The 25,154-nt window shown below is 42.9% G+C and overlaps 1 protein-coding gene across 1 annotated transcript in view; it reads right to left on the reverse strand.

The window, feature by feature from the left end:
• The window catches only part of COL15A1 (collagen type XV alpha 1 chain), a 257,018-nt gene that overhangs the window by 105,694 nt on the left and 126,170 nt on the right, over window positions 1–25,154 (reverse strand). The window contains exons 9-12 of the mRNA XM_075271081.1: window positions 23,412–23,438; window positions 21,315–21,368; window positions 11,972–12,058; window positions 2,482–2,538 (exon numbers count right to left, since the gene is read on the reverse strand). Of these exons, the coding sequence (XP_075127182.1) occupies window positions 2,482–2,538; window positions 11,972–12,058; window positions 21,315–21,368; window positions 23,412–23,438 (225 nt within the window). The remainder of the gene's footprint in view (window positions 1–2,481; window positions 2,539–11,971; window positions 12,059–21,314; window positions 21,369–23,411; window positions 23,439–25,154) is intronic.

Raw genomic sequence — 25,154 nt, forward strand, 5'->3', positions numbered from 1 at the left:
AATTCATTTTGTATAGAGAAAAAGGGAATTTTGGGCTTTATAACTTTATTACTTTTTTCATACACTTTATTTTTTTTAACCTTTTTTTTTTAACTTTTTCATGTGTCCATTTAGGACACTTGAATCAGTTGATGCTTTGATGAAAGCACCAACTGATTCTGTATAGTAGCTTGCAAGACACGAGCAGGACATGAGCCTGCTCGTATCCTGCAAGCTGCAGAGGAAGTGAGACACATCGCTCACTTCCTCCATCGGTCGGCAGGATCAACCAGGTATGTGGGGGCTCCGGTAGTCTGGGGTCACTGGCCAGACCCCAGACTACTTTCTACTGACATCGGCACCCCCCGATCTCGCCGCGGGGGGTGCCGATCAGCTTCAATCTGCGGCGGATCCCTTTCGATCGCGCCGTGATGTTTCACGGCAGGATCGAAAGGGTTAAAACGTTCAGTCGGAACTGAGTCCGACTGAACGTTGTTGAGAGGGTGGTTAGGTGTCAGTAACACCTAACCCCTGCCCTCCCCCCGCCCCACCCCCTGCCTAGTGAGTCTCTGAAGACCGGCCGTAAATTTACTATCGGCTGGTCTTAGAGACCAGGACTGCTGGCCGTAAATTTACGGCCAGTGGTCCTTAACCGGTTAAAATAATAAGTTAAGGTGTATACAATGTGTATATGTACTATATGTACCGCAAACATCAACTACAACAAGAGCTCGGACTCCCAAAAACCCTAATACAGAAGATATGCAGGATTTTGCTGTTATTCACTAATATGTTATAAAGCTATACTGCACCTACCAAACTGTGACTGTGATACCAAAATCTAACTTTTTTGAGATTGCACAGCATACCGTATATAAAAACACAATTTAATAGTTCATATATACAACCACCTTCATGCAATGTTGCGGCAAACAGAGATTGCAAGCAAAAATTGCACAAAAATTCAAATTTGCCACTAAAGTGCGGCTCAAGCAATCCCTTTCTGCAAACATAATGTACTTTCCAAAAAACTGCAATATGTGAGGAGTTCATACATACCACACATGTATATATTTACAGGGGCGGGTGTTAAAGAAACGCCAAAATCGCAGAAATCGCCATTCCATTTTGTGCATGCAAATTAAATAGGACTTTACATAAAAATATTATTTTCCATCCCCCTATAATAATTTTAGCAATCTATAAGTTCATCTCTAGTGATAATAGTTTTTACTATTATTTTAGCATGTAACGGATATCGCTTGAGGCGTATTTTACTCTAGAAAGCTCAGATATGGACAGGGATTGGGTGAAATGTAAACTTTATATGTGTTGTGAAAGTGTTTGGTGCGACTTTTTTTTGGCGCTGCGACCTGGACAATAGTAAATGTCTGGGTCACAGCGCTAATAACCTTCCTGGTTGTGTTCAGGAGGTATAACATAAGAATACCCCACTAGTAAACTCAGGAGGAATTATATTATACCTGTATGTGACAATCAGACAGCAAATCAGTATGCTATCTGATTGACAGGAGGGGGGAAATAGGAACTAAATCCCTCCTCCCCCTCCTCCTAGGGTCACATAGAGGTTGTCCACAAAGATTAGAGAAAATGCTTCTCTATCTCTGTGTCTCCGTGCAAGCTGAGCTGCAGCTGCAAGTCCTTCTCCCCTTCCTGTTTCACTAATACTTCCCGAGACAGGAGGGGGGGGACAATTTAAAGTCCTGTATCTCAGGACTCGTTTGGCCTATGAAGATAATTTTAGATTCATTTTAAAGATGAGAATCTCATCTTTAAAATTACATCAAGATCTTCATAATAGCCCTTACAGATTTTTAGCAAATTGCTGTTAAATACGCTGTTGGGAATTGAGATCTTCAATGAGATCTAAATCCCCGATAGCGTTTTCAACAGTGAATCGCTTGGGCACAGTAAGGGTTAACATGAATATCTTAGTGTCATTTTAAAGATGAGATTCTCATCTTTAAAATGAATCTAAAATTATTTTCATAGGCCAAACGAATCCTGAGATATGGGCATCAGAAGTTAAGCACGTACCTCTACGTCCTCAGCTATGCAAGTGACACCCTGGGAGGACGTAGAGCTACGTGATTGGCAGTGAAAGGGTTAAAGCACCCTTTATACTCCCTGTGAATGGCGCACTAATGTGCTTGTGTGGCTGGTGCTCCATTCACAACTATGGGAGTGCCAGGACTGAAATCTACAGTAGCCCCAGCAGCCCCGTAGAAGTAAAGAGAACACCATTCTTGCAAGAACACTGGTGTTTCACTGACAGGATGGATGCGGGGAGACCCAGCGGTCGGTCCCCCAACAATGTGACATTTATACCCCAATATGTGGTTAAGGAATAGATGTCTGTAATTGGACAACCCCTTCAAATTATATTTTGCTACATGTACATACTAATACTTGATATAGTAAGAAAAAAAAAAATCACAGCAACATATAATAAATATTAAATATTTTTATACTGTTTCTTACAGTTTGACCTGGACCAGTGAAATCTCCGCTTGCTGAACCTTCAGTGTCTTCAGTTTGCTAAAGGAATCAAAATATACTTTTTAGGCAAATATAACTGTTAAACTAGGTAAATTAATATAATGAATACCCCCAATTATAAATCAACTTTTCATAAATCAATAATAACAGTGAGTATAATAAACTTTGTGATATATCTTATTTATGGGGAAAAATATTTCTCCATTGTTCAGGCTTCTCTCTTTTCTGCTTTGAGTTACTTTTAACACAGAAGTGTTTGGAAAAAAAATGACTTGCCGATGCTACTGCTAAGCTTTTTTGGCACTGTTACATTTACTCTGTAAAGAGGTATATTAATGAGATAATAAATCTGTCACTAGCTGCCTCAGTCTTCCCTTTCCACAGACTCCTGTCTGTGAGGCTAAGTATGCTTGACAGAATTAGAGATAGAGATGAGATAGACAGAAGTTTTAAAAATTAGATTCTGTTGCTTTGCCGGATTTCGCCAAAAAATTTGATTCTATCCAAATTAATTCAAGGTGAATAGCATTAAAAACAGCTATTTCCTGGTTGCAGAGAACCTGTATAGTAGTGTAGAACACTGTGCCTTTCAGTAACACGCATAATGAAACAATACAGTGAGTCAGTAAGACATGCACATGTCAGACTTGCCACTTAGAACTGCTGCACACCTCACTTATTTGACCAGTTACGGGGCTAAAACTGACCAATGATCTCAGGTGTGAACTCAGCCTTACACGTCAATGTTAGTGTCAGGTATAAAGAACAGTTCAGAGGCCCAAGATCCTACTGTAGTGTGAAAGAGCGCACTCCTTTGACACCCTTGTCTACTGATTCTACAAAGATGTCTACAGAACCTCTTCTAGTAAACAAGTAGAGCCCCCCCTTCCCTGACAAAGTGGAGAGGGCAATATAATAGCATGGTGACATAGTGCCATATAGCCTCAAAAAAGATTGGGTGTCATCAGTGTGTGATCCGGGTTTTTAGGCTTCTATAGGCATATCCATACTGTAAACACTGAACAGAATAGGACCTGCTCTATAATTTGCATCGCAGACTCACGGCCCACACACCAATACATGGATATCATAGCCCATAGAAATGAATGGGTCAGTGTGCTATCTGGGAAAAACATGGAATCACACAGGGATCTTGCCCACGGTCATCTGCAAGGGGCTTAAACTGAAGTCACCTCTGTTTATTTCTTTCCTTGTCTTCCTTCAGCAGCTTCTCAGTTATCTCATGTATATTTCAATTGGCTGCAGCTGCAACCCTTATCTGTGTACAGACTTCTAGGTATAAATTTTATAGTTCTACAAAATCCATTAATTCAGAGTGATTAGTCAAGGAATTAATCTGTAAAATATCTTGCAAAGTGTATTATGTTCACTTGCACGTTTAATTTATGGAAAAAGTTAAATTTTTCTTTAAATAATATACAGATCAGTGATCGAGGCCTCAGTAGTCACATGGGTTACATGGCAGAAAGATGCATAGTGGCATTGCACTAATGACAGCGTAACGACGTTGTAACATCTAAAGTCATCTTTGGAGGCTGCTATATTTATTCACCTCCCCTGAGCCACCACAAATCATACTCTGAAGGTCTGAGGAGACCCCAGAGTACATGTGACCTCTGATTCAAACAAACAGGCGGCATCATCTCCGATTCATTTGTGCTTGCACTTAGTTAGAGAGAGACATCTGCTGAGGGCTAGTTAGGTTTTAGATTCTGCTAGGCTGGAATAGCAAAGAAGAAGAACCACAACAGACCTTTTAAGAGCTACACTAAAGGGAGAAGCTCAAACAAGCTTGGCACAGTGTCTACCCACAAACGCTAAAGTGGGATTCACAGCAATTAAGCTTGGCTGTATCTGCACAACCCAGCTTTCCGCGGTGGGGATTAAGCTAAGTGGGATACCCTGAAATTGTATGCCCATATATCCTATATACGCTTAATCCAGGGTTCAACAGAGTCTTTGCCTCCCCCCCCCCCCGCTGAAACTAAGGGGTATACACTGAAATTCTCAGCCCATATACACTATATACGCTTCATCCAGGTTGTCACGGTGTGTACCCCCCAGAAAGCAGTGGGATATACATTCTAATTCTCAGGCTATAGACGCTTCATCCAGGTTGTCACAGTGTATACCCACAAAAAAGCAGTGGGATATACATTCTAATTCTCAGGCTATAAACGCTTTATCCAGGTTGTCACGGTGTGTACCCACCAAACCATCAAAACCATCTAAAAATGCACAAGGCTACCAGTAAGGGCCATGGACGAGGCCGTGGGTGACGCCGGGGGCATGGGAATGCTGCTGGGGAGCAAGGTCGCGGTGAAGCCACAGCGCATTCCATGCCTACTACTCATGGGCAGCAAGCATTGTGCTTCTCCACAGTCCCCGGCTTGTAGGCCACATTAAGTAAGCAGGGCACAAACCTAAGTAGGCCCGAGCACCAGGAACATGTGTTACAATGACTGGCGGATAATTCTTCCACCACATTATCCACTAGCCAGTCAGCCTCTACCTCAACTCCTCCTCCTACACAACATTCTGGTCAGCCTTACTCCCAAAATGCTCAATCTTCCCAGCAGAGTAATCCCAACTTTCCCTGCTCCCAGGAGCTGTTCTCTGGTCCTTTAACTGTCCCCCTCCCTGTCCCTCCATTTCCCGATTCCACGGAGCTACCAGATGACTTTCTGTGTCCATATGCCCAAGCACTGGAGTCTCCTCCATCACCTGTTGATTTTGTGGTGGTTGACCAGCAACCCACCCTCAGTGACGATGACGAGACACAGTTGCCATCAGGGCAGCCTGTTGCCATGTGCGGTGTGCAGGAGGAGGAGGTGAGAGAGGAATTGGCAGAGGAGGTGGTGGACGACGAGGACACTGACCCCACCTGGACAGGGGGGATGTCAAGCGGGGAAACCAGTGTCGATGTTGAGGGAGGTGCAGCACGCACCAAAGAGGGTAACTAGAGGCAGAGGCATGTCCAGAGGCAGAGGTCAGCTGCTTCGCTGAAGCCAGGCCACACCCAGAATGGCCCAAGATGTTCCCCATCATAGCCAGCCCAGAAAAACTCCCCCATCGAAGGCACGTTCCTCGATGGTGTGGAGATTTTTCAAGGAATTCACAGAGGACAAATATAGTGTGGTTTGCACAATTTGCCACTCAAAACGGAGATGTTTCCATCAAGTGTTGTTGGCGGCAGAGAGGACAGTTCCTCCATGAGGCAAACAAGTGCCGTCCGGTCCACACCCACAAGGGTACACTGTCTAAGCTCTGGGACACGTTAATGGCACCCCCTCACCAAACTCCTGCCACTGAGGGGTCTAGTGTCACCAGGCGGGAAAAGTATAGGCACATGTTGCAGGAATACCTGTCCGACCACAGCCCTGTCCTCTCTGATCCCTCTGCGCCCTACATGTATTGGGTGTCGAAGTTGGACCTGTGGCTTGAACTTGCCCTATACGCCTTGGAGGTGCTGTCCTGCTGTGCTGTCCTGTCCTGCCACCAGTGTGCTATCTGAAAGGGTTTTCAGCGCAGCCGGTGGTATCATCACGGATAAGCGTAGCCGGCTGTCAGCTGAGAGTGTTGACCAGCTGACTTTCATCAAAATGAACAGAAACTGGATAGACCCATCATTTTCGTGCCCACCAGTGTCAAGCACCCCAACATGAATTGTCATGTCTGCGCTCAACCTCTACAACTCCTCCTCATATTCCTCCACCATCTGGTTGCACAATTCTGATCCTTCTAGGCTGAATCCACCCTGATTTCCCCAAACTCTGCTCGTTAGAGGCTGAATCCACCCCGATTTCCCCAAACTCTTCTGGTTAGAGGGTGAATCCATCCTGATTTCCCCAAACTCTGTTGGTTAGAAGCTGAATCCACCCTGATTTCCCCAAACTCTGCTGGTTAGAGGCTCAACTCACTCCAAGGGCCAAAAATACTGCTGGTGCAAGGCTGAACTAAGTTAAAGGGCCTAAAACTCTGCTGGTAAGAGGCTGAAGTCACCTAAAGGGCTTCAATCTCTGCTGGTAACTCAGTTTATGGGCCTCTAACTTAATTTGGAAGGGCTCACGTTAAGGGACAGAAAAGTGAATTTTGGAAGGTCTTACCACATCACACACATCCACAATGACAGTTAAGGGTGGGTACTGTTGGATTTCCCATTGCCTATTCCATCTGTAGTTGTCATGGGCAACGTGATTTAAAGGGGTGCTTGTTAAGGTTTCATTAGAGTATAATTTGGGTTTCTGTCCATCCAATTGGGGAGAAAAAAAGGTTTCCAGGTATTTTTCCACTTTCATAGGGGTTCTACTGAGTTTGAAAAGTGTCTAGTTGATAGGCTGTGATAGTGGGGTAATACAGGGACTTTGGCGTGTTTGATGCCCCCAGGCATGCTTCCCCTGCTGTCCCAGTTGCATTCCCGAGGTGTTGTCATCATTTGTTGAGGTGTCATAATGGACTTGGTGACCCTCCTGAGTCAAACATTGGTTTCCCTCTAAACGAGCATTTTTCCCCATAGACTATAATAGGGTTCGATGTTCGATCGAACAGTCGAGTATTGAGCGGCTACTCGAATCAAACTTCGAACATTTCACTGTTAGCTCATCTCTAATGGAGAGCACTATGGAACATTATACTATGTGAAGGGCTGCTATGGGACATTATATTATGGGAAGGGATGATATAGGATATTATACTGTGTGGGGACTACTATAGTACATTATTCTGATACAGGGGTCTTTGGCATGAATGCTGGCGAACGTTCGCTTTCTTAACTGCCTGAGCTCCATGGTAACCTTAACCCATCCTTGTGGTAGGTAATCAATGCAGCTTTCCTTCTGCCCCTAGGAGGGCAGAAGGGGAAACAGAGGTGGCTGTGAGCAAGAACGGGGTTCTTTAAGTAAATAGGGCTGGTGTTACTCCAGCAGATAACCACCTATAAAAAAAAAAAAAAGGCAGCAGGAACCCACCAGGCCACCACTGCTTGGACATTAAAAAAATGTACAAATTTACTTTTTGTGTCATATGTCATATGCCCTAGTGTCTTCTTTCATGTAACACTAAGGTTGCAGTGTTATCTAAATCACTAGTACAAAGGATGATGGAAAGGAGTTAAAGAGCTTGGAATTAGAGATGGGGTGTTTAAGGTGGATATAAATTTAGGGGAAGCGTTATATTCCAGGGTATATAATGCATAACCTTTTTATGTCATGAGTGTTCATTCTTGAGTACTACTTAGAGAAGTCATAATTTAGTTTTTTACAGTCAGAGGTTGTTACATGTTCATAATTATGTGATGATTCTATTACTGAGATCTATTTTGTTGACCTTTCTGACAACTTGCTTCACTTATTCTACCATTGCATATTCATTAGGCATACTTTATAAACTGTTTTGAGACATGGCTGGACTCTATATATGACTGGGCTGTATATATACAGAGGTACGGTATATTTATATCCATGACATGCAATTTCAAAGTTTGAAAACTGCATTTTTTTATTTTACAAATTTCCTATTTTTTAGTAATTAAACACAAAACATATTGACCAAAATTTACCATTGACACGAAGTACAATGTGTCATACTACTCAATTTACTTCATAAATATAATTTACCATATCTCTGCTTTATGTTGGAATCAAACTTTAATCATCCTTTAATTTTATCAGATATTACAAGGCTTACAAGTCAAACAGTAATTTTCCACATTTTCTAGAATATTTTCAAAACACAATTTTCACGTTTAAGTCCTGAAGGGGCCTTGAAAAGCCTCTCTAATAGAAATCTCTGTAAATCATCCCATTCTCAAAACTGCACTCCTGAAAGTATTTAAAACTGTATTTAGGCTAAGGCCTCATGTAGCGAGCCTCAGCCTAAAAATAGACTGGGGGGGGGGGAAACACATCATGTTTTTTTTCCATAGCATTTTTCACAGAAAGTCCACAGAGATTTCCTTTGAGGATTTTCTGTCTCTATTATACCTGTATGGACCGTCAGCATTTCCGTAGGTATAATTGATATGTTGTGATTTACAAAAAAGCAAGCATTTTTTTTAAATTGCAACATTTCTGCAATGTGTGGCAAGGATTAGTCAGAATTCCATCCACTTTGGAGGTACTGTAATACGCAGCATGGGGCCCTGGACTTAGGAAGTTTGTTTCAACATTTCACAGCAAGTCAAACAAAATGGAGGTGAAATTTACACTTTTCAGTTTCTTTAATTAATTTGGACATAAAAGGAGTCCCTTAGTCCGTCAGGATCTCCTTGGATATACCTGTCCCAGAGAACAGATAAAAGAGCTCCTTGGCAATTAAGTTAACCAAAGTATTTCTCAAGGTACGTGTGAAATCTAACATTATCCTTTAATAGGGCTTGGGCAACACCAATTGCTCAACAATGTCTCCTAGTATTTGATTCAATCTATACAGTAGGTCCTGGCTCATGGACATATCAGAACTCCATATCAGCTCCTGGATACTGGGGTTCACCATTTACTACTGTTACATTATCTCTGGCATGAGCTAGATTAGGATCTCTCATTTGAGCAGTCCCAAAATTTTCACGGGACACCTAGAGCTCCGGCATCTTGGGAACTACCTTCTGACCTTCAGCATCACCAGCTAACACAGACAGGGGAAAATCATTACCATCTTGGGCCACCCCTACAGCTGGTGTTTCCTTGCCAGGATCAAAGCGTTCAAGCTTAACCTTAGGCAAGACATTATCAACATTTAAATTTTCAGGACACGGTAGCTTCTGCTTTTTCCACAGAAAAATATCCCAGAACAGAGGATAATCCCTCCCTATAATCACACTATGAAACAGGGACTTAACCACACCCACTTTGTGAGAGGCAGTGCCAGAGGTAGTTGCAATATGATACTCCCTAGTTAACCATGTATGCACAAACCCGCAATAGTATGTCTACTGTACAGTTCAGGGTCGACTAGATCATGGTGTACTAGGGTTACCAGGATCCCAGAGTCCAGGAGAGCAAGTACCGCATGCTCTGCTATAGTCACAGTACACATATGTGGTTCAGATGCAGTTTCTGCTGAACAAGAGGGTTGAGCATACAGGAACACCCGCCTAGAACTGCTGCAGTCCATGGGCTCAGTCGTCAGGGGACAGTGTATAGCAAGGTGACCAAGTTTATGGCACCGCCAACATCTGAGATGGTATGGATCTCCATTCTGAGACCTAGGTTTAAAATTCACAGTCCCAGCTACCTGTTCCCTCTCCAAGCGTTCTGCCAGTTCTACAGTCTTACCAGTCTTGGGGGTAACAGGGCTGGGAGATGTGTGCAGTAGCTCCTCAGTGGCTTGGTACTGTTCCACTAAACACACCAGCTGGTCAGCTGTTGTAGGTTCCATTTGTCCAACCCAACGCTGAACCTTAGGTGGAAGCAGTGTGGTGTACTTATCCAGTACCACTCTCTCCACCATCTGTGCCAGTGTAGTCTCCTCAGGCTGAAGCCATTTCTTGACCAGATACACCAGGTCATGCATCGAGATCGGGGTGGGAGACTGTCAGAGGAAGTCCAGTGATGCACTCTCCCAGCACGTATGTGTATGTTCACACCAAGATGTGCCAAGATCTCACCTCTCAGTTTGGAGTAGTCCTTAGTCTCCTGTTCATACAGGACACACACACAAAAAAAAAATCTGTAAACAAATAGAGCCTGAGACTCTCAGAGTTGCCAAAGAAATATGAAAAAGGATAGAATGGATTGAAATATTATTTCTTCATCGGGTAGTTTGGTAAGACTAACAGGTTTCCTCAGGGGTCAATTCCCCAATCTCTTCTTGATCTTAGGCAATTTAAGAAGAAGAAGGAGATTCTGAATAGGAACAACCATTGATGTTATTTTGTAGCCAGTTAATGGTTTCATTGCTTTCCATTTCTGAAGGTTTGTAGGAGACAGGTCCTGGAAAAATAATATGTTAGATCCCTATAAAGTTGAACAGTGGCATACTCCTTGCTTTCTGAAAAATAGCCTCTTTTGTTTGAAAGTAGAGGAGGCGACTGATGACATCCCTTGGTGGGTTTGGGTTTAGTTCATAATGCTCCATGCAGACAGTGCAAGATAAGGTCGAGGGTGGTGTTTCTGCCTAGGAAGTTGATAAAAATTTGTTTGAGAGTGGATTCCAAAGTTTCAGGAGGAATCATTCCTGCAAGACCTCTTTTTCTTAGGTGGTTCCTACAGCCCATGTTGGTTTGATCGTCAATGGAATCAGCGAGGGAGCATAGGAACATTTTGCAAAGTTTTTAGTTGCAGCACAACTGTATTCCAAGAGCACTATGTCAATAATGTTCTGTAGTTCCTCAATTCTGCCTCCAATGTGACACATTCCACGCTTTATGTCAGCCAATTCCTTCATAATGGGATTGTTAGCAAGCACTGTAGAGTCCATTGTGAGCTGTAGCACATGGTGTTATTAATATAATATAGCTGGAGCAGTGAAAGCAGGAAAGGAAGAAGAGTGATGACAGTGGTGGTGCAGGGCAAGTTCAACCTGAAATCCAAGTCTGAACCTCCAGTGTGTGCCCTTCTCATATCAGCGTATGAGAGGTATGATAATATGGTGGCAGAGCTGTCAAGATGGTGGCCTCAATGGGACTAGACTGCACTGGAGAGGAGAAGAAGGACAGCTCTCAATCCTCTTCATCTAGGATGCACTGACGAGGCAGCAGACGAGGATCCCGAGCTGACCCAGGTGACTGAGAAAACCAGGTATGTCACCCTGGTCCTTCTTCCTATATTCAGAAAGCCCTGAAATTCATGGTAAGGATTCTGTTTGAGGGTAAGATGGTGCTGGGGAAGCCAGCTATGAAGTCACACACCAAAAGTGTACCTCCAACTAGGGTTGAGTGATCGGGATCGATAAAGATTGGATCCAGATCGGCGATCAAGCAAATTTCACGATCATGATCGGCTGGAAAATGATCGGAAATCGGATTTTAAAATCAATTCTGAAATCTCGAGATCGTCTCAACCCTACCTCCAACTTTTCAGGAACAGTACATGTGAATATAAGAAACTTTATAATATATCTTGTTAAACAAACATATTTCCTTCTCCATTTATTAAGCTGGTATTCTCGCTATATCTTCACTTAGAATCTTTATTTGTATAGAATCCATCTCCATGCTATTCTCACAAAAAGAGGTCTATGGAGGAGGCGGAGGGAAGGAAGGAAGTGGCTGTCAGCTGATTTACACCCTCATTCTGTGCAGTGGTAGAATATTGTAGTATCAAAAGAGTTCACTCACAATGTAGTAAAGTTTAGCATCATTACTTTTGAGTCTTTTCCAGCAGCCTTGTTCTGCTTAAGTATATTGTTATTCATTTATGAAAAGCTGTTTTATAATTGGACCTACACTTTAAGTTATACAATTTGCTACATAATCTCAAACTGTGATGTAAAATACATATCCTTAATAACTTACTAAACGCTTCAGTGTGTTGACTGTCCCTGGAGGACCTGGTGGTCCTGGAATACCGGGAGGTCCTTGAATTCCAATGCCAGAATCGCCCTAGAAAAACAAATTTCAACACATCATCCATTAATTTTCAAAACATTATTACAAGTATGTTGCAGTCTTAGTAAGATAATTCATATACATGTTACAATGATAACTTTACTACAATTGTAAATTCTATATCAGAATGAATACTCATCGGTATATACAGTACTGTGCAAAGGTTTTAAGTAGGCAAGATAAAATGTTGCAAAATAAGAAAGCTTTTGCTAATTTTTTTTTGTGAATTAGCAAAATTCAATAATTGAACCAAAGAGAAACCTAAATCAAATCAATATTTCTTGCAACAACCACCCTTTACCTTCAAAACAGCATCAGTTCTTCTAGGTACACTTGCAGGTAGATTTTTTTTAAAACTCGGCAGGGAGGAGTTCCATACATCTTGGAAAACTAACCACAGCTAATCTGTGAATGTAGACTTGCTTTAATCCTCTTGATTTTTAAAGGGGCTCTATCATTGGAAAAAGTCATTTTTAACTAATCATATACTTGCATAGCCTTTAGAAAGGCTATTATACACCTACCTTTTGTATGTAAATTGCCTCAGTAATTTTTGAATGAGACCGTTTTTATTTATATGCTAATTAGCTTCTCCATGCAAGTCTCTTCATGCACTGTCTTCTGTGTATACAGCACAGGCTGCTGCTGACTCCTCCTCCCTGCTCTCATACACAGCACACAACTTGGAGAGGAGAGCTGGCTGTAGCTGACAGCTTTCTATTTCTTTTCATCTGACACTTTCGGTCATAGAAAGCTGGTCTATGCTACACCATCTGTGGATTAAGTTTAAGCACTTGAAAAAGGGCGTGAGGGCCCGAAACGCGGTGTTTTAGCATTATGCACCTTTTAACCAATAAATTCTACTGTGACCTCGAGCGAGTTCTATTGACTTCATCGTAACAATCCTTTTTTGGGCCACTAATGCATGGCAGAAATGCCTGTAATTTTGCAGTACATTAGTATAATTGCAGTCATTGCAGCAAGGTGTAGTAGGATTGTTCCTATTACCGAGGCTGCAAACACTCCAAACAAACCCTGTTCTGTTTCAGTACTGTGTATAAATTCCTCTCTATCCTTTCCCTACACTTATAATGCTCTTTCCCCAAATATCGATTGAGCAAAATATCAATTTTCAAAAGTTTACTACTATTTTTCCTAGCACCTGCTGACGTCTCTCTCTGCACTAAGTACAAAGGAAAATGCATGAACCTAAGATGGCGGAGGGTATTTATAGGGCTGGGACATAACAAGGCTGGCTGCTGATTGGCTGCATGCATGGCATTGTGGGTGATCCTGAGTTCCCAGACTTCCTTGCCCCATGTCCTAACATATGCAGCAGACATTTTAGAAATAGTGTGATTCGTTGCCACAAAGCGTGAGGAAAGCCAGATTAGACAAGAGTCAAATATTTCCTGAAATTCGGAACGAATTCCACTTCGTCAGCTTTGATTCACTCATTTCTAGTGCCCATGTGAAAAATGCAGTATTTTACAGTCACAGCAAGGTGGATGGAATTCTAATGAATCCCATCCCCACTTTGTGTTAAAATACACACTGTGGACACACGGCACTTTCCAAAATCGTTGCGATAGCTTTGATAGGACTCAGAAAGATTGATAAAAGCAAGGCCATCTACACTACATCGGCCACTTAATTAGGTACACCATGCTAGTAACGGGTTGGACCCCCTTTTGCCTTCAGAACTGCCTCAATTCTTCGTGGCATAGATTCAACAAGGTGCTGGAAGCATTCCTCAGAGATTTTTGTCCATATTGACATGATGGCATCACACAGTTGCCGCAGATTTGTCGGCTGCACATCCATGATGCGAATCTCCCGTTCCACCACATCCCAAAGATGCTCTATTGGATTGAGATCTGGTGACTGTGGAGGCCATTGGAGTGCAGTGAACTCATTGTCATGTTCAAGAAACCAGTCTGAGATGATTCCAGCTTTATGACATGGCGCATTATCCTGCTGAAAGTAGCCATCAGATGTTGGGGACATTGTGGTCATAAACATGGTCAGCAACAATACTCAGGTAGGCTTTGGCGTTGCAACGATGCTCAATTGGTACCAAGGGGCCCAAAGAGTGCCAAGAAAATATTCCCCACACCATGACACCACCACCACCAGCCTGAACCGTTGATACAAGGCAGGATGGATCCATGCTTTCATGTTGTTGACGCCAAATTCTGACCCTACCATCCGAATGTCGCAGCAGAAATCGAGACTCATCAGACCAGGCAACGTTTTTCCAATCTTCAATTGTCCAATTTCGATGAGCTTGTGCAAATCGTAGCCTCAGTTTCCTGTTCTTAGCTGAAAGGAGTGTCACCCGGTGTGGTCTTCTGCTGCTGTAGCCCATCTGCCTCAAAGTTCGATGTACTGTGCGTTCAGAGATGCTCTTCTGGCTACCTTGGTTGTAACGGGTGGCTATTTGAGTCACTGTTGCCTTTCTATCAGCTCGAACCAGTCTGGCCATTCTCCTCTGACCTCTGACATCAACAACGCATTTCCGCCCATAGAACTGCCGCTCACTGGATGTTTTTTCTTTTTCGGACCATTCTCTGTAAACCCTAGAGATGGTTGTGCGTGAAAATCCCAGTAGATCAGCAGTTTCGGAAATACTCAGACCAGCCCTTCTGGCACCAACAACCATGCCACGTTCAAAGGCACTCAAATCACCTTTCTTCCCCATACTGATGCTCGGTTTGAACTGCAGGAGATTGTCTTGATCATGTCTACATGCCTAAATGCACTGAGTTGCCGCCATGTGATTGGCTGATTAGAAATTAAGTGTTAACGAGCAGTTGGACGGTGTACCTAATAAAGTGGCCGGTGAGTGTATGTTCTATGGCAACACCTGTCACCTTGTATATCACCTCTACAATTTTAGACCAAAAGAAGTGAATTGGGGGTATTCCCACCATACATGTGTCATTGTGACTCTAGCTTGGGAATATCGACAACATTGCTGTAATGTATTGGGATACAGTGTGTGTAGAAGAACAGGTATTCTAACTGTCCGTTACAGGATATGAAAAATTTATGGCACAGAAAGAAAGCCTTGTGCCACTGTTTTACATGGGAAAGGAACTGTTCAGCTCTCTCCGTGAAGATAAGGAATCAATAGCTGACTCAAGTTCCTAGGGGTGAATGGAGCTTCAAGATTTTTTATTGCGTTCTCGGGGAGTCTAGGCAGAGCAGTGTCATAGGTGTCTTCAGAGAGTGCACACTGGATTGGTGGGGCTGGAAAAATCTTATTAGGGTATGGGAGGCTATATATATAACTTTGATGTGTGTTAACGTGTGGTTCCCCCAGAGTCTTTCACCTCAAATATATAGGTGGGTTCTCTCTTGTCCCGAAGGGCCCACAGCAGGAGATGACCTGATTTGTTACCCCATTCATAAAAGTTACCACCACATTGTTGCCGAATTTCGGGTTAGAATCTAGTAGGGTTAGCATATTGTGTCATATTGCAACCAGATCCTTTAGAGTGGAGTACTGCAAAGTTTATTCATGTTGGTTCACAAGACAATTTTGCATGCCCTATGTTTAACCAAAAAACCACAAATCACACATTTTATGGTTTACCATTTGAGTACAGGAATGGAGGGTTCAGAAAAGTGGCCCTGACCAAAGTTAGCCATAGTTTTCACAATGTCTTACAGGCACTGAGAGTTCTGTAGGAAAGATTCATTAAGTCTCCAGTTAAACTCATGCCTGGAGTCCTGTGAGATGCAAACTGGGGAATGTTTAGAAACTGTGGCATGATCAGAAAGGATAATGTTCTCGATATTAGTAGCAGACAACCACAGGAAGAGGCTACGGAGCGGAGGGCAGGAAAATATGTCAGAGGAAAGGGGAGGGCACCAAGAAACAAAAGGTGAAACAGTAGGGGACAGGACACACAAAGTTGCCTCTAATTCTCTGAAGGGGAAGTGTCTAAAAAGCACAATTATCACACATGACACTGCCACAGTGTTCTCTACTGGGGGGTTGATGAAGACACAGGCAAGGAAACAGAACGGCTTACTCAAAACCAGTATAGTGTATAAATAGGATGTTCATTAGGCTCTAGGCCCTGTCCAGGCCCTTCAAATCATTAACAATATAGCAAGGGAAGCAATCTAGAACTCAGGGAATGACAGGCTATAGCGAAGGGTATGGTCATTTCCAATATGCTAGAGAGGGTGTATATGTGCGATCACTACAAAGCTTCAGGTAGGATTGTCTCATGGAACCCAGCAATTATCAGGCCTACCCTCCCTAGTCCGTCACATCGGTAGATATCAGTCGACATCTGTTCTTTGAGAAGAGCTTTCTAATCTGGGAGGTTAATGAAGGGCAGGTTCAGTGCCTGTAGGAAGCTGTATAGGCCATCTGGCAAGGAGAGACACAGTGCCATCTGCATTTCTCACGTTAAGAAGAAAGGGAAGCTCCAATGGTATGAAATATTGCAGGCCTGCTGGATGGACAGTAGGGAATTAAGCGCAGTGCGCTGTCGTAGAGTGCATCATGATAGCTCTGGAATGGGGATAGTTTGGCACCATCAAAGTCCACTTCCCCTCGACTTCTGACTTTTTTCATGATTTTCTCCTTCAAAGAGTAGTAATGGATATAACATACGGCGTCCCGTGATTTGGATGGATCGGAACTACAGGCATAGGAGGCTCTATTCTCTCTATCCATTTCAATTGCTTCAGGAAGACCCCTAATTCTGATATTGCTTCTTATATTTCTTTTCTCCAGATCGTCAAGTTGTGTGGCAAAGTGTAACTAATATACTGTGTGTGAGTCAAGCGAAGCTTTACAGAGGATCTTTCACATCCTCTGGCACCAGCAGTATTATATACCGCTAGAAAGCTGGCAGTGCACTAAATTCAGCACACTGTTAGATTCCTCAATGGGAAGCGCTGCGTGTACGGTTAGCTCTGCTCATGCCGAGCTGTACACGCCAGCACTTCCCATTCACTTCAATGGGACTGCTCGTAGTGAAAAAAGCTGCCCATTCATTTCTATGGGGAGCGCTCGTATGCCGGCTCCCATAGAAATGAATGGAACTGCTTTATACGCTGCTTATTCTGAACGTGTTTTACGTTCAGAATAAGCTGCCGTTTACGTAGTGTGAATGCACCCTAAAACTGCAAATTTTCCAGAGATACTGTATTCCAGCAAAATCTGCCCTCCAAAACCCAAATTGCGTTCTTTCCATTCAAAGCTCTGCCATGTACCCATACAGCAGATTATGACCACATATGGGGTATTGCCGCATTCATGAGCAATTGTTTAACAAACTGTGGGGGCTTTTTTCCTTTAATCTCTTGTGAAAATGAAAAATTTATGGAAAAAGTGGCATTCTAGTAATTTTACATTTACATATTCCATTGTTAATAAAATCTTTGAAAAGGCGGTGGGATTAAAATGCTCACTATACCTCTTGATAAATTCTGTGAGGGATGTAGTTCCCAAAATGTTCACTTTTGGGGGTTTCCTTTGTACTGGTATTTTAGGAGTTCTGCACAGACAACTATTCCAGCAAAATCTGCTTTTCAAATGTCCAGTATCACTCCTTCCCTTCCATGCGCTGCTGTGTGCCCAAAGATCAGTTTACACAGTTTGCATAACAAACTGTGAGATGCATTTTTTGAGAGTGTGTTAATTTTAGAGCTAAATGAATTAGTAAAAGTTTTATGCCATGACTTGTTGCCCCTAGCCTGCCACACACTTGATCGTATCTGATGAAGGTCTAAAGGACCGAAACGTTATAATAATTTTTGATCTAGTGGCTGCTTTAGCCATATATGCTTGTCAACCTATTTTGTTCATGGTATTATCACTGTTATTGTTTGTCCCCAAATAAATTTTCACTTATCACTATACCTATTGTGTGCAGCAGCATCTATTCGCTATTGTACAGGGGTCGAAGGACTCCATTTCTGCTAGCACCATAATTTTATTTAGAGTGTGCGGTACCATTGTTCACTATTAGAGATGAGCGAACAGTGTTCTATCGAACACATGTTCGATCGGATATCAGGGTGTTCGCTATGTTCGAATCGAATCGAACACCGCGTGGTAAAGTGCGCCAAAATTCGATTCCCCTCCCACCTTCCCTGGCGCCTTTTTTGCACCAATAACAGCGCAGGGGAGGTGGGACAGGAACTACGACACCGGGGGCATTGAAAAAAATTGGAAAAAGTCATTGGCTGCCGAAATCAGGTGACCTCCATTTTAGACGAATAGTGGATTTCAAATCCGGGTCATATGAGAATGTGAACTTTGTGACTATGAGACAGGGATAGCTGTACAGGCAGGGATAGCTAGGGATAACCTTTATTTAGGGGGGAATGTTATTAAAAATAACTTTTTGGGGCTCTATCGGGTGTGTAATTGTGATTTTTGTGAGATAAACTTTTTCCCATAGGGATGCATTGGCCAGCGCTGATTGGCCGAATTCCGTACTCTGGCCAATCAGTGCTGGCCAATGCATTCTATTAGCTTGATGAAGCAGAGTGTGCACAAGGGTTCAAGCGCACCCTCGGCTCTGATGTAGGAGAGCCGAGGGTGCACTTGAACCCTTGTGCACCCTCAGCTCTGCTACATCAGAGCCGAGGGTGCGCTTGAACCCTTGTGCACACTCTGCATCATCAAGCTAATAGAATGCATTGGCCAGCGCTGATTGGCCAATGTATTCTATTAGCCTGATGAAGTAGAGCTGAATGTGTGTGCTAAGCACACACATTCAGCTCTACTTCATCGGGCTAATAGAATGCATTGGCCAGCGCTGATTGGCCAGAGTACGGAACTCGACCAATCAGCGCTGGCTCTGCTGGAGGAGGCGGAGTCTAAGATCGCTCCACACCAGTCTCCATTCAGGTCCGACCGTAGACTCCGCCTCCTCCGGCAGAGCCAGCGCTGATTGGCCGAAGGCTGGCCAATGCATTCCTATGCGAATGCAGAGACTTAGCAGTGCTGAGTCAGTTTTGCTCAACTACACATCTGATGCACACTCGGCACTGCTACATCAGATGTAGCAATCTGATGTAGCAGAGCCGAGGGTGCACTAGAACCCCTGTGCAAACTCAGTTCACGCTAATAGAATGCATTGGCCAGCGCTGATTGGCCAATGCATTCTATTAGCCCGATGAAGTAGAGCTGAATGTGTGTGCTAAGCACACTCATTCAGCACTGCTTCATCACGCCAATACAATGCATTAGCCAGTGCTGATTGGCCAGAGTACGGAATTCGGCCAATCAGCGCTGGCCAATGCATTCTATTAGCCCGATGAAGTAGAGCTGAATGTGTGTGCTAAGCACACACATTCAGCACTGCTTCATCACGCCAATACAATGCATTAGCCAGTGCTGATTGGCCGAATTCCGTACTCTGGCCAATCAGCGCTGGCTCTGCTGGAGGAGGCGGAGTCTAAGGTCGGACCTGAATGGAGACTGGTGTGGAGCGATCTTAGACTCCGCCTCCTCCAGCAGAGCCAGCGCTGATTGGCCGAATTCCGTACTCTGGCCAATCAGCGCTGGCCAATGCATTCTATTAGCCCGATGAAGTAGAGCTGAATGTGTGTGCTAAACACACACATTCAGCACTGCTTCATCACGCCAATACAATGCATTAGCCAGTGCTGATTGGCCGAATTCCGTACTCTGGCCAATCAGCGCTGGCCAATGCATTCTATTAGCCCGATGAAGTAGAGCTGAATGTGTGTGCTAAGCACACACATTCAGCACTGCTTCATCACGCCAATACAATGCATTAGCCAGTGCTGATTGGCCAGAGTACGGAATTCGGCCAATCAGCGCTGGCTCTGCTGGAGGAGGCGGAGTCTAAGGTCGGACCTGAATGGAGACTGGTGTGGAGCGATCTTAGACTCCGCCTCCTCCAGCAGAGCCAGCGCTGATTGGCCGAATTCCGTACTCTGGCCAATCAGCACTGGCTAATGCATTGTATTGGCGTGATGAAGCAGTGCTGAATGTGTGTGCTTAGCACACACATTCAGCTCTACTTCATCGAGCTAATAGAATGCATTGGCCAGCGCTGATTGGCCGAATTCCGTACTCTGGCCAATCAGCACTGGCTAATGCATTGTATTGGCGTGATGAAGCAGTGCTGAATGTGTGTGCTTAGCACACACATTCAGCTCTACTTCATCGGGCTAATAGAATGCATTGGCCAGCGCTGATTGGCCGAATTCCGTACTCTGGCCAATCAGCACTGGCTAATGCATTGTATTGGCGTGATGAAGCAGTGCTGAATGTGTGTGCTTAGCACACACATTCAGCTCTGCTTCATCGGGCTAATAGAATGCATTGGCCAGCGCTGATTGGCCGAATTCCGTACTCTGGCCAATCAGCACTGGCTAATGCATTGTATTGGCGTGATGAAGCAGTGCTGAATGTGTGTGCTTAGCACACACATTCAGCTCTACTTCATCGGGCTAATAGAATGCATTGGCCAATCAGCGCTGGCCAATGCATTCTATTAGCGTGAACTGAGTTTGCACAGGGGTTCTAGTGCACCCTCGGCTCTGCTACATCAGATTGCTACATCTGATGTAGCAGTGCCGAGTGTGCATCAGATGTGTAGTTGAGCAAAACTGACTCAGCACTGCTAAGTCTCTGCATTCGCATAGGAATGCATTGGCCAGCCTTCGGCCAATCAGCGCTGGCTCTGCCGGAGGAGGCGGAGTCTAAGGTCGGACCTGAATGGAGACTGGTGTGGAGCGATCTTAGACTCCGCCTCCTCCAGCAGAGCCAGCGCTCATTGGTCGAGTTCCGTACTCTGGCCAATCAGCACTGGCCAATGCATTTCTATGGGGAAAAGTTAGCTTGCGAAAATCGCAAACTGACAGGGATTTCCATGAAATAAAGTGACTTTTATGCCCCCAGACATGCTTCCCCTGCTGTCCCAGTGTCATTCCAGGGTGTTGGTATCATTTCCTGGGGTGTCATAGTGGACTTGGTGACCCTCCAGACACGAATTTGGGTTTCCCCCTTAACGAGTTTATGTTCCCCATAGACTATAATGGGGTTCGAAACCCATTCGAACACTCGAACAGTGAGCGGCTGTTCGAATCGAATTTCGAACCTCGAACATTTTAGTGTTCGCTCATCTCTATTCACTATATAATGAAAGTACTTTTAGGCTTGGTCTTGAAAGGGTTAAACACCTTTAAAATAAGAGTGAGAATAACTTCTAACTCCTTGTTAGTCGCTCCATTAACAACTTACCTTTTCTCCCTTAGTGCCCTGTTTACCATGTAATCCAGGGAAACCTCTCTCACCCTAAAAAACAAATATCAATTCAGGAAACTGCTTGGATTATAACTATTAATATGATGTGTTCTAACTAACAAAAATTTCAAATTTACAGCATTGCTAGAATACTGACTGAATACAGAAGGAGTTCAAGGCACATCATTTTACTCTAACCTGAAAATTCATAGCTTTGCATGTAGTGGATGCTAGAGGTTAGGGTTGAGTGAATTTGATCTTAATCAAGCATTTTAGCGTGATTATGATTAATGGTGATTATTTAAATTGATACAGACTCCGAGTAGTGTCAGTAAATTAATAAGCTAAGCACATCACCACTCAATGCTGCTCTCTATATATAGTTACGGATGAAGTAGCATGGAGTGGTAAGAATCTTATGACTTTCTCATGTCTGTGTGGAGTCTGTACCTAGTCATTAAAATTTCTTTATAAAGCTAGAATGAATATTCAGTTTATTTGTTGCCATTTTTATAAATGGCACAACCACTTTAAAGGGGTTGGTCACTTTCAAACCAATATTGACAAACAAATGTACAATATAAAGAAAAACAATTTTCCAATATACTTTCTGTATCAATTCCTCACGGTTTTCTAGATCTCTGCTTGCTGTCAGTCATTCTGTTACTCCTAGAGGATAAAACTCTGACCATGGTCATGGGATGAGCACACAGGTGCACAGCTGATTACCAGGCAGATGTCTGATTACTGTGCTGTGACTATAATGAGCGGCACCTGTGTGGTCATCACATGACCATGGACCGTAAATCACATGACCATGGTCAGACTTTTATCCCCTGGAAGTAACAGAATGAATGAAAGCAAGCAGAGATCTAGAAAACTGTGAGGAATTGATACAGAAAGTATATTGGAAAATTGTATATCTTTTTATTGTACATTTGTTTGTCAATATTGGTCTGAAAGTGGCCAACCTCTCTAACTTATAATTTCAAGAGAATTTGCTTTGTTTTCTGTAGATAATGGAGCTAGCATTGTGTCTGAGCCTCTCCTCTGCTCTTTTAGCAGCAATTTAGCTATGTGGTATACAGCATTGTGATGGCTATAGGCAGAGATGGACATGCTCTGTTACATGTTACTAATTTCTTCTGGACTCCAATGCAGCTCCCTCTTCTCTTCTGGTCTTCTGCTTGATGTATCTATTCATCACAATGCTATGTGACTGCTGAGGCCCAACCACAGGCTTCAGTGGTCCCTGACATCAGCCAGAAGACTGGAAGAGAAGAGGGAGCCACGCCAAAGCCCACGAAAGGCAAGTTACACTGTGTTTTTTTTTTCTTACATTTGATCACCTCCCCTAGGATTCTGTTCATTATACTCTGGTGTCAGAAGAGACCCCAGAGAATAACAGCAGATTTAGTTTGGACATAGTGAAACCACAGGGGGAACTTCGTGAGATGAATGTTAGGTTCACCCAACACATACTTTAAATGGGAGTGGTTTAGATGGGGCGTGATTTAAGTATTCGTTATTAATCATAATCAAGATAAAATGCCTGATTAATCAAGATTAATCAGCTCAGGTCATATAGAAATCTGTCAATAACGCATGTTTGAGAAGGATGACATTCACAGCATATGACATATCTGATCTCTACTGATACCCTGACCCCACACAGATCAGCTGTTTTGACAGTTGCTATGGTGGATGGAGAGTGGACGCAGCTCTGCTCCTATTCAAGTAATATACAATGCACTATTACTTAAATAGGAGCATATTGCTTCTGCTCCCCATTCACTGCAGCAGCTTCTGAAACAGTTGATCTGTATGGGATCCAGGTATCAGACCTTTAAGTAGCTGGTTCAATCCACGTGGCTTTCCACGCTGTGTTCCTGGTTAAGCTTATCTAACGAGACAAAAATCAGACAGTGTGTTATTAGCAACAATTCCCTAAGTACACCTATGATGACATTCTTATTTTAGGGAAAACATGTAAAATCTGCAGCATGTCCTGTCAATCTAAACTGCAGCTAATAACTATTTTGTTTCATTTTTAACAAATGTATGTAGATGTACATAAAGCTCAAACAAACTCACCGGAAGTCCATCTTTCCCAGGAACTCCCTGAAATATAATAAGAGGTGTTAATTTGCATTTATTTTCTATAGTAAGTGTCGTGCTATACCTTGACTAAGCAAATAATATTTTGCCAACTTCAGACAATATTACTATAGTTGTGACTGTTGATGGATAATAGTGTTACACATGGACCCTCCTAGCATGTAACAAGGATGTGGCTGAGAGGGGTATATTCACATTGGCTTGGCACCCAGTTTTCAAAGGAAGAAATCAATAGATTTATCGATATAGATTTAAAAATCAGTAAATCTATTGATCAGTTCCTGGAAAGTAGGGTTCCAGGCCAATGTTTGCTGCATAAAAGACCATAAATATCTATTTAAGCTGGCATCCAGCTTTCCCAGACACTTTAATCACTAAATCTATTGATTAGTTCATGGGAAAGCTGGGTGTCAGCAAAATGAGATACAAATTGCCTTTTATGCAGCAGACATTGGCCTGGCCCCCAGCTTTCTAAGGAACAGATCAATAGATTTATTGATATAGATGTAGAAATAAGTAAATTTATGGATCCTTAGAAAACTGGATGCCAGGCCAATGTCTGCTGCATAAAAGGCAATTAGTAACTCATTATGCTGGCACCTAGCTTTCCCATGAACTGATCAGTAGATCATGATCAAGCCTTCCCTGTGCACTCGACTGTAAGTACTTGTATATATATATTTCTTTTATTTATTGTATCAGGAATATTTATTTTAAGACCCATTTCAACCCCTTCCCACTGGAGGAATTTTTCGATTTTCGTTTTTGACTCCTCCCCTTCAAAATCCCATAACTTCTTTTATTTTACCGCTCTCAGAGTCATATAAGGTCTTAATGTTTCTATCATTTACTATTCTATGCAATGTACTGGGAAGCTGGAAAAAAATTCAGAATGGGGTGAATTTGAAGAAAAAGTGCATTTGTGCGATTTTTTAATGGGCTTTGTTTTTACAGTGTTCACTGTGCAGCCAACATTACATGCCACCTGTCTACAGGCAGGAAATAAAGCAATTTGCCATGAATTAATTTGGTTAGAATCAAATTTTTTTGTGAAAGCCGGCGAAAGAGCAGAATCGAATTTTTGAAAACTTTGCTTATCTCTACTAATAATGTTATCATTTAAAATCAATCAGAGACTTCCCTTAAGTCTTTCTCGCATAGTCTACAGTTGTTTTCCAATGTCTTTTATTATAAGCTTAAGATACTAAAGGCGACATTAAATTGCTTGAGATGTCAGTATCCCTTTGTGTCGCTGTGGGAAAGTATACTGTATCTGGGAATTGATTTAACATTCGCTGTTGCGATGTTGATGGAGACAAAAGTAATTAAAATATTCACATCTATAAACAAGGATTTGGAATGAGTATCTTGCATGATACTTTTGTGGGTCGCAAGAATACATGTATTTACCTACCGAAAATGTTATATGTTATGAGATGTGTCCCCATTGAGTTCCCTAGCAGCACGCTGTTCACAGGTGGTGAATAATTTCATATGGCCAAATAGACCATCCATGGTGGCCAGCATGGTGTTATATTATCCATTTGAAAAAGGGGGTATAGGTGTCTTTAATCTTAGAATTTAGCAAAAAACATTGCTTGCAGACACCTTGCAGGAGTAGTGGAAGTTGTACGCAACTAATAGATGCGCTCAAATAGAGAGTATTTACACTAAATTTGGTTCAACGAGATCTGTATTGGAGGTGGAATATTTAGAGCC

The sequence above is a fragment of the Leptodactylus fuscus genome, chromosome 4, assembly GCF_031893055.1.
Source record: "Leptodactylus fuscus isolate aLepFus1 chromosome 4, aLepFus1.hap2, whole genome shotgun sequence".
NCBI lineage: Eukaryota > Metazoa > Chordata > Amphibia > Anura > Leptodactylidae > Leptodactylus > Leptodactylus fuscus.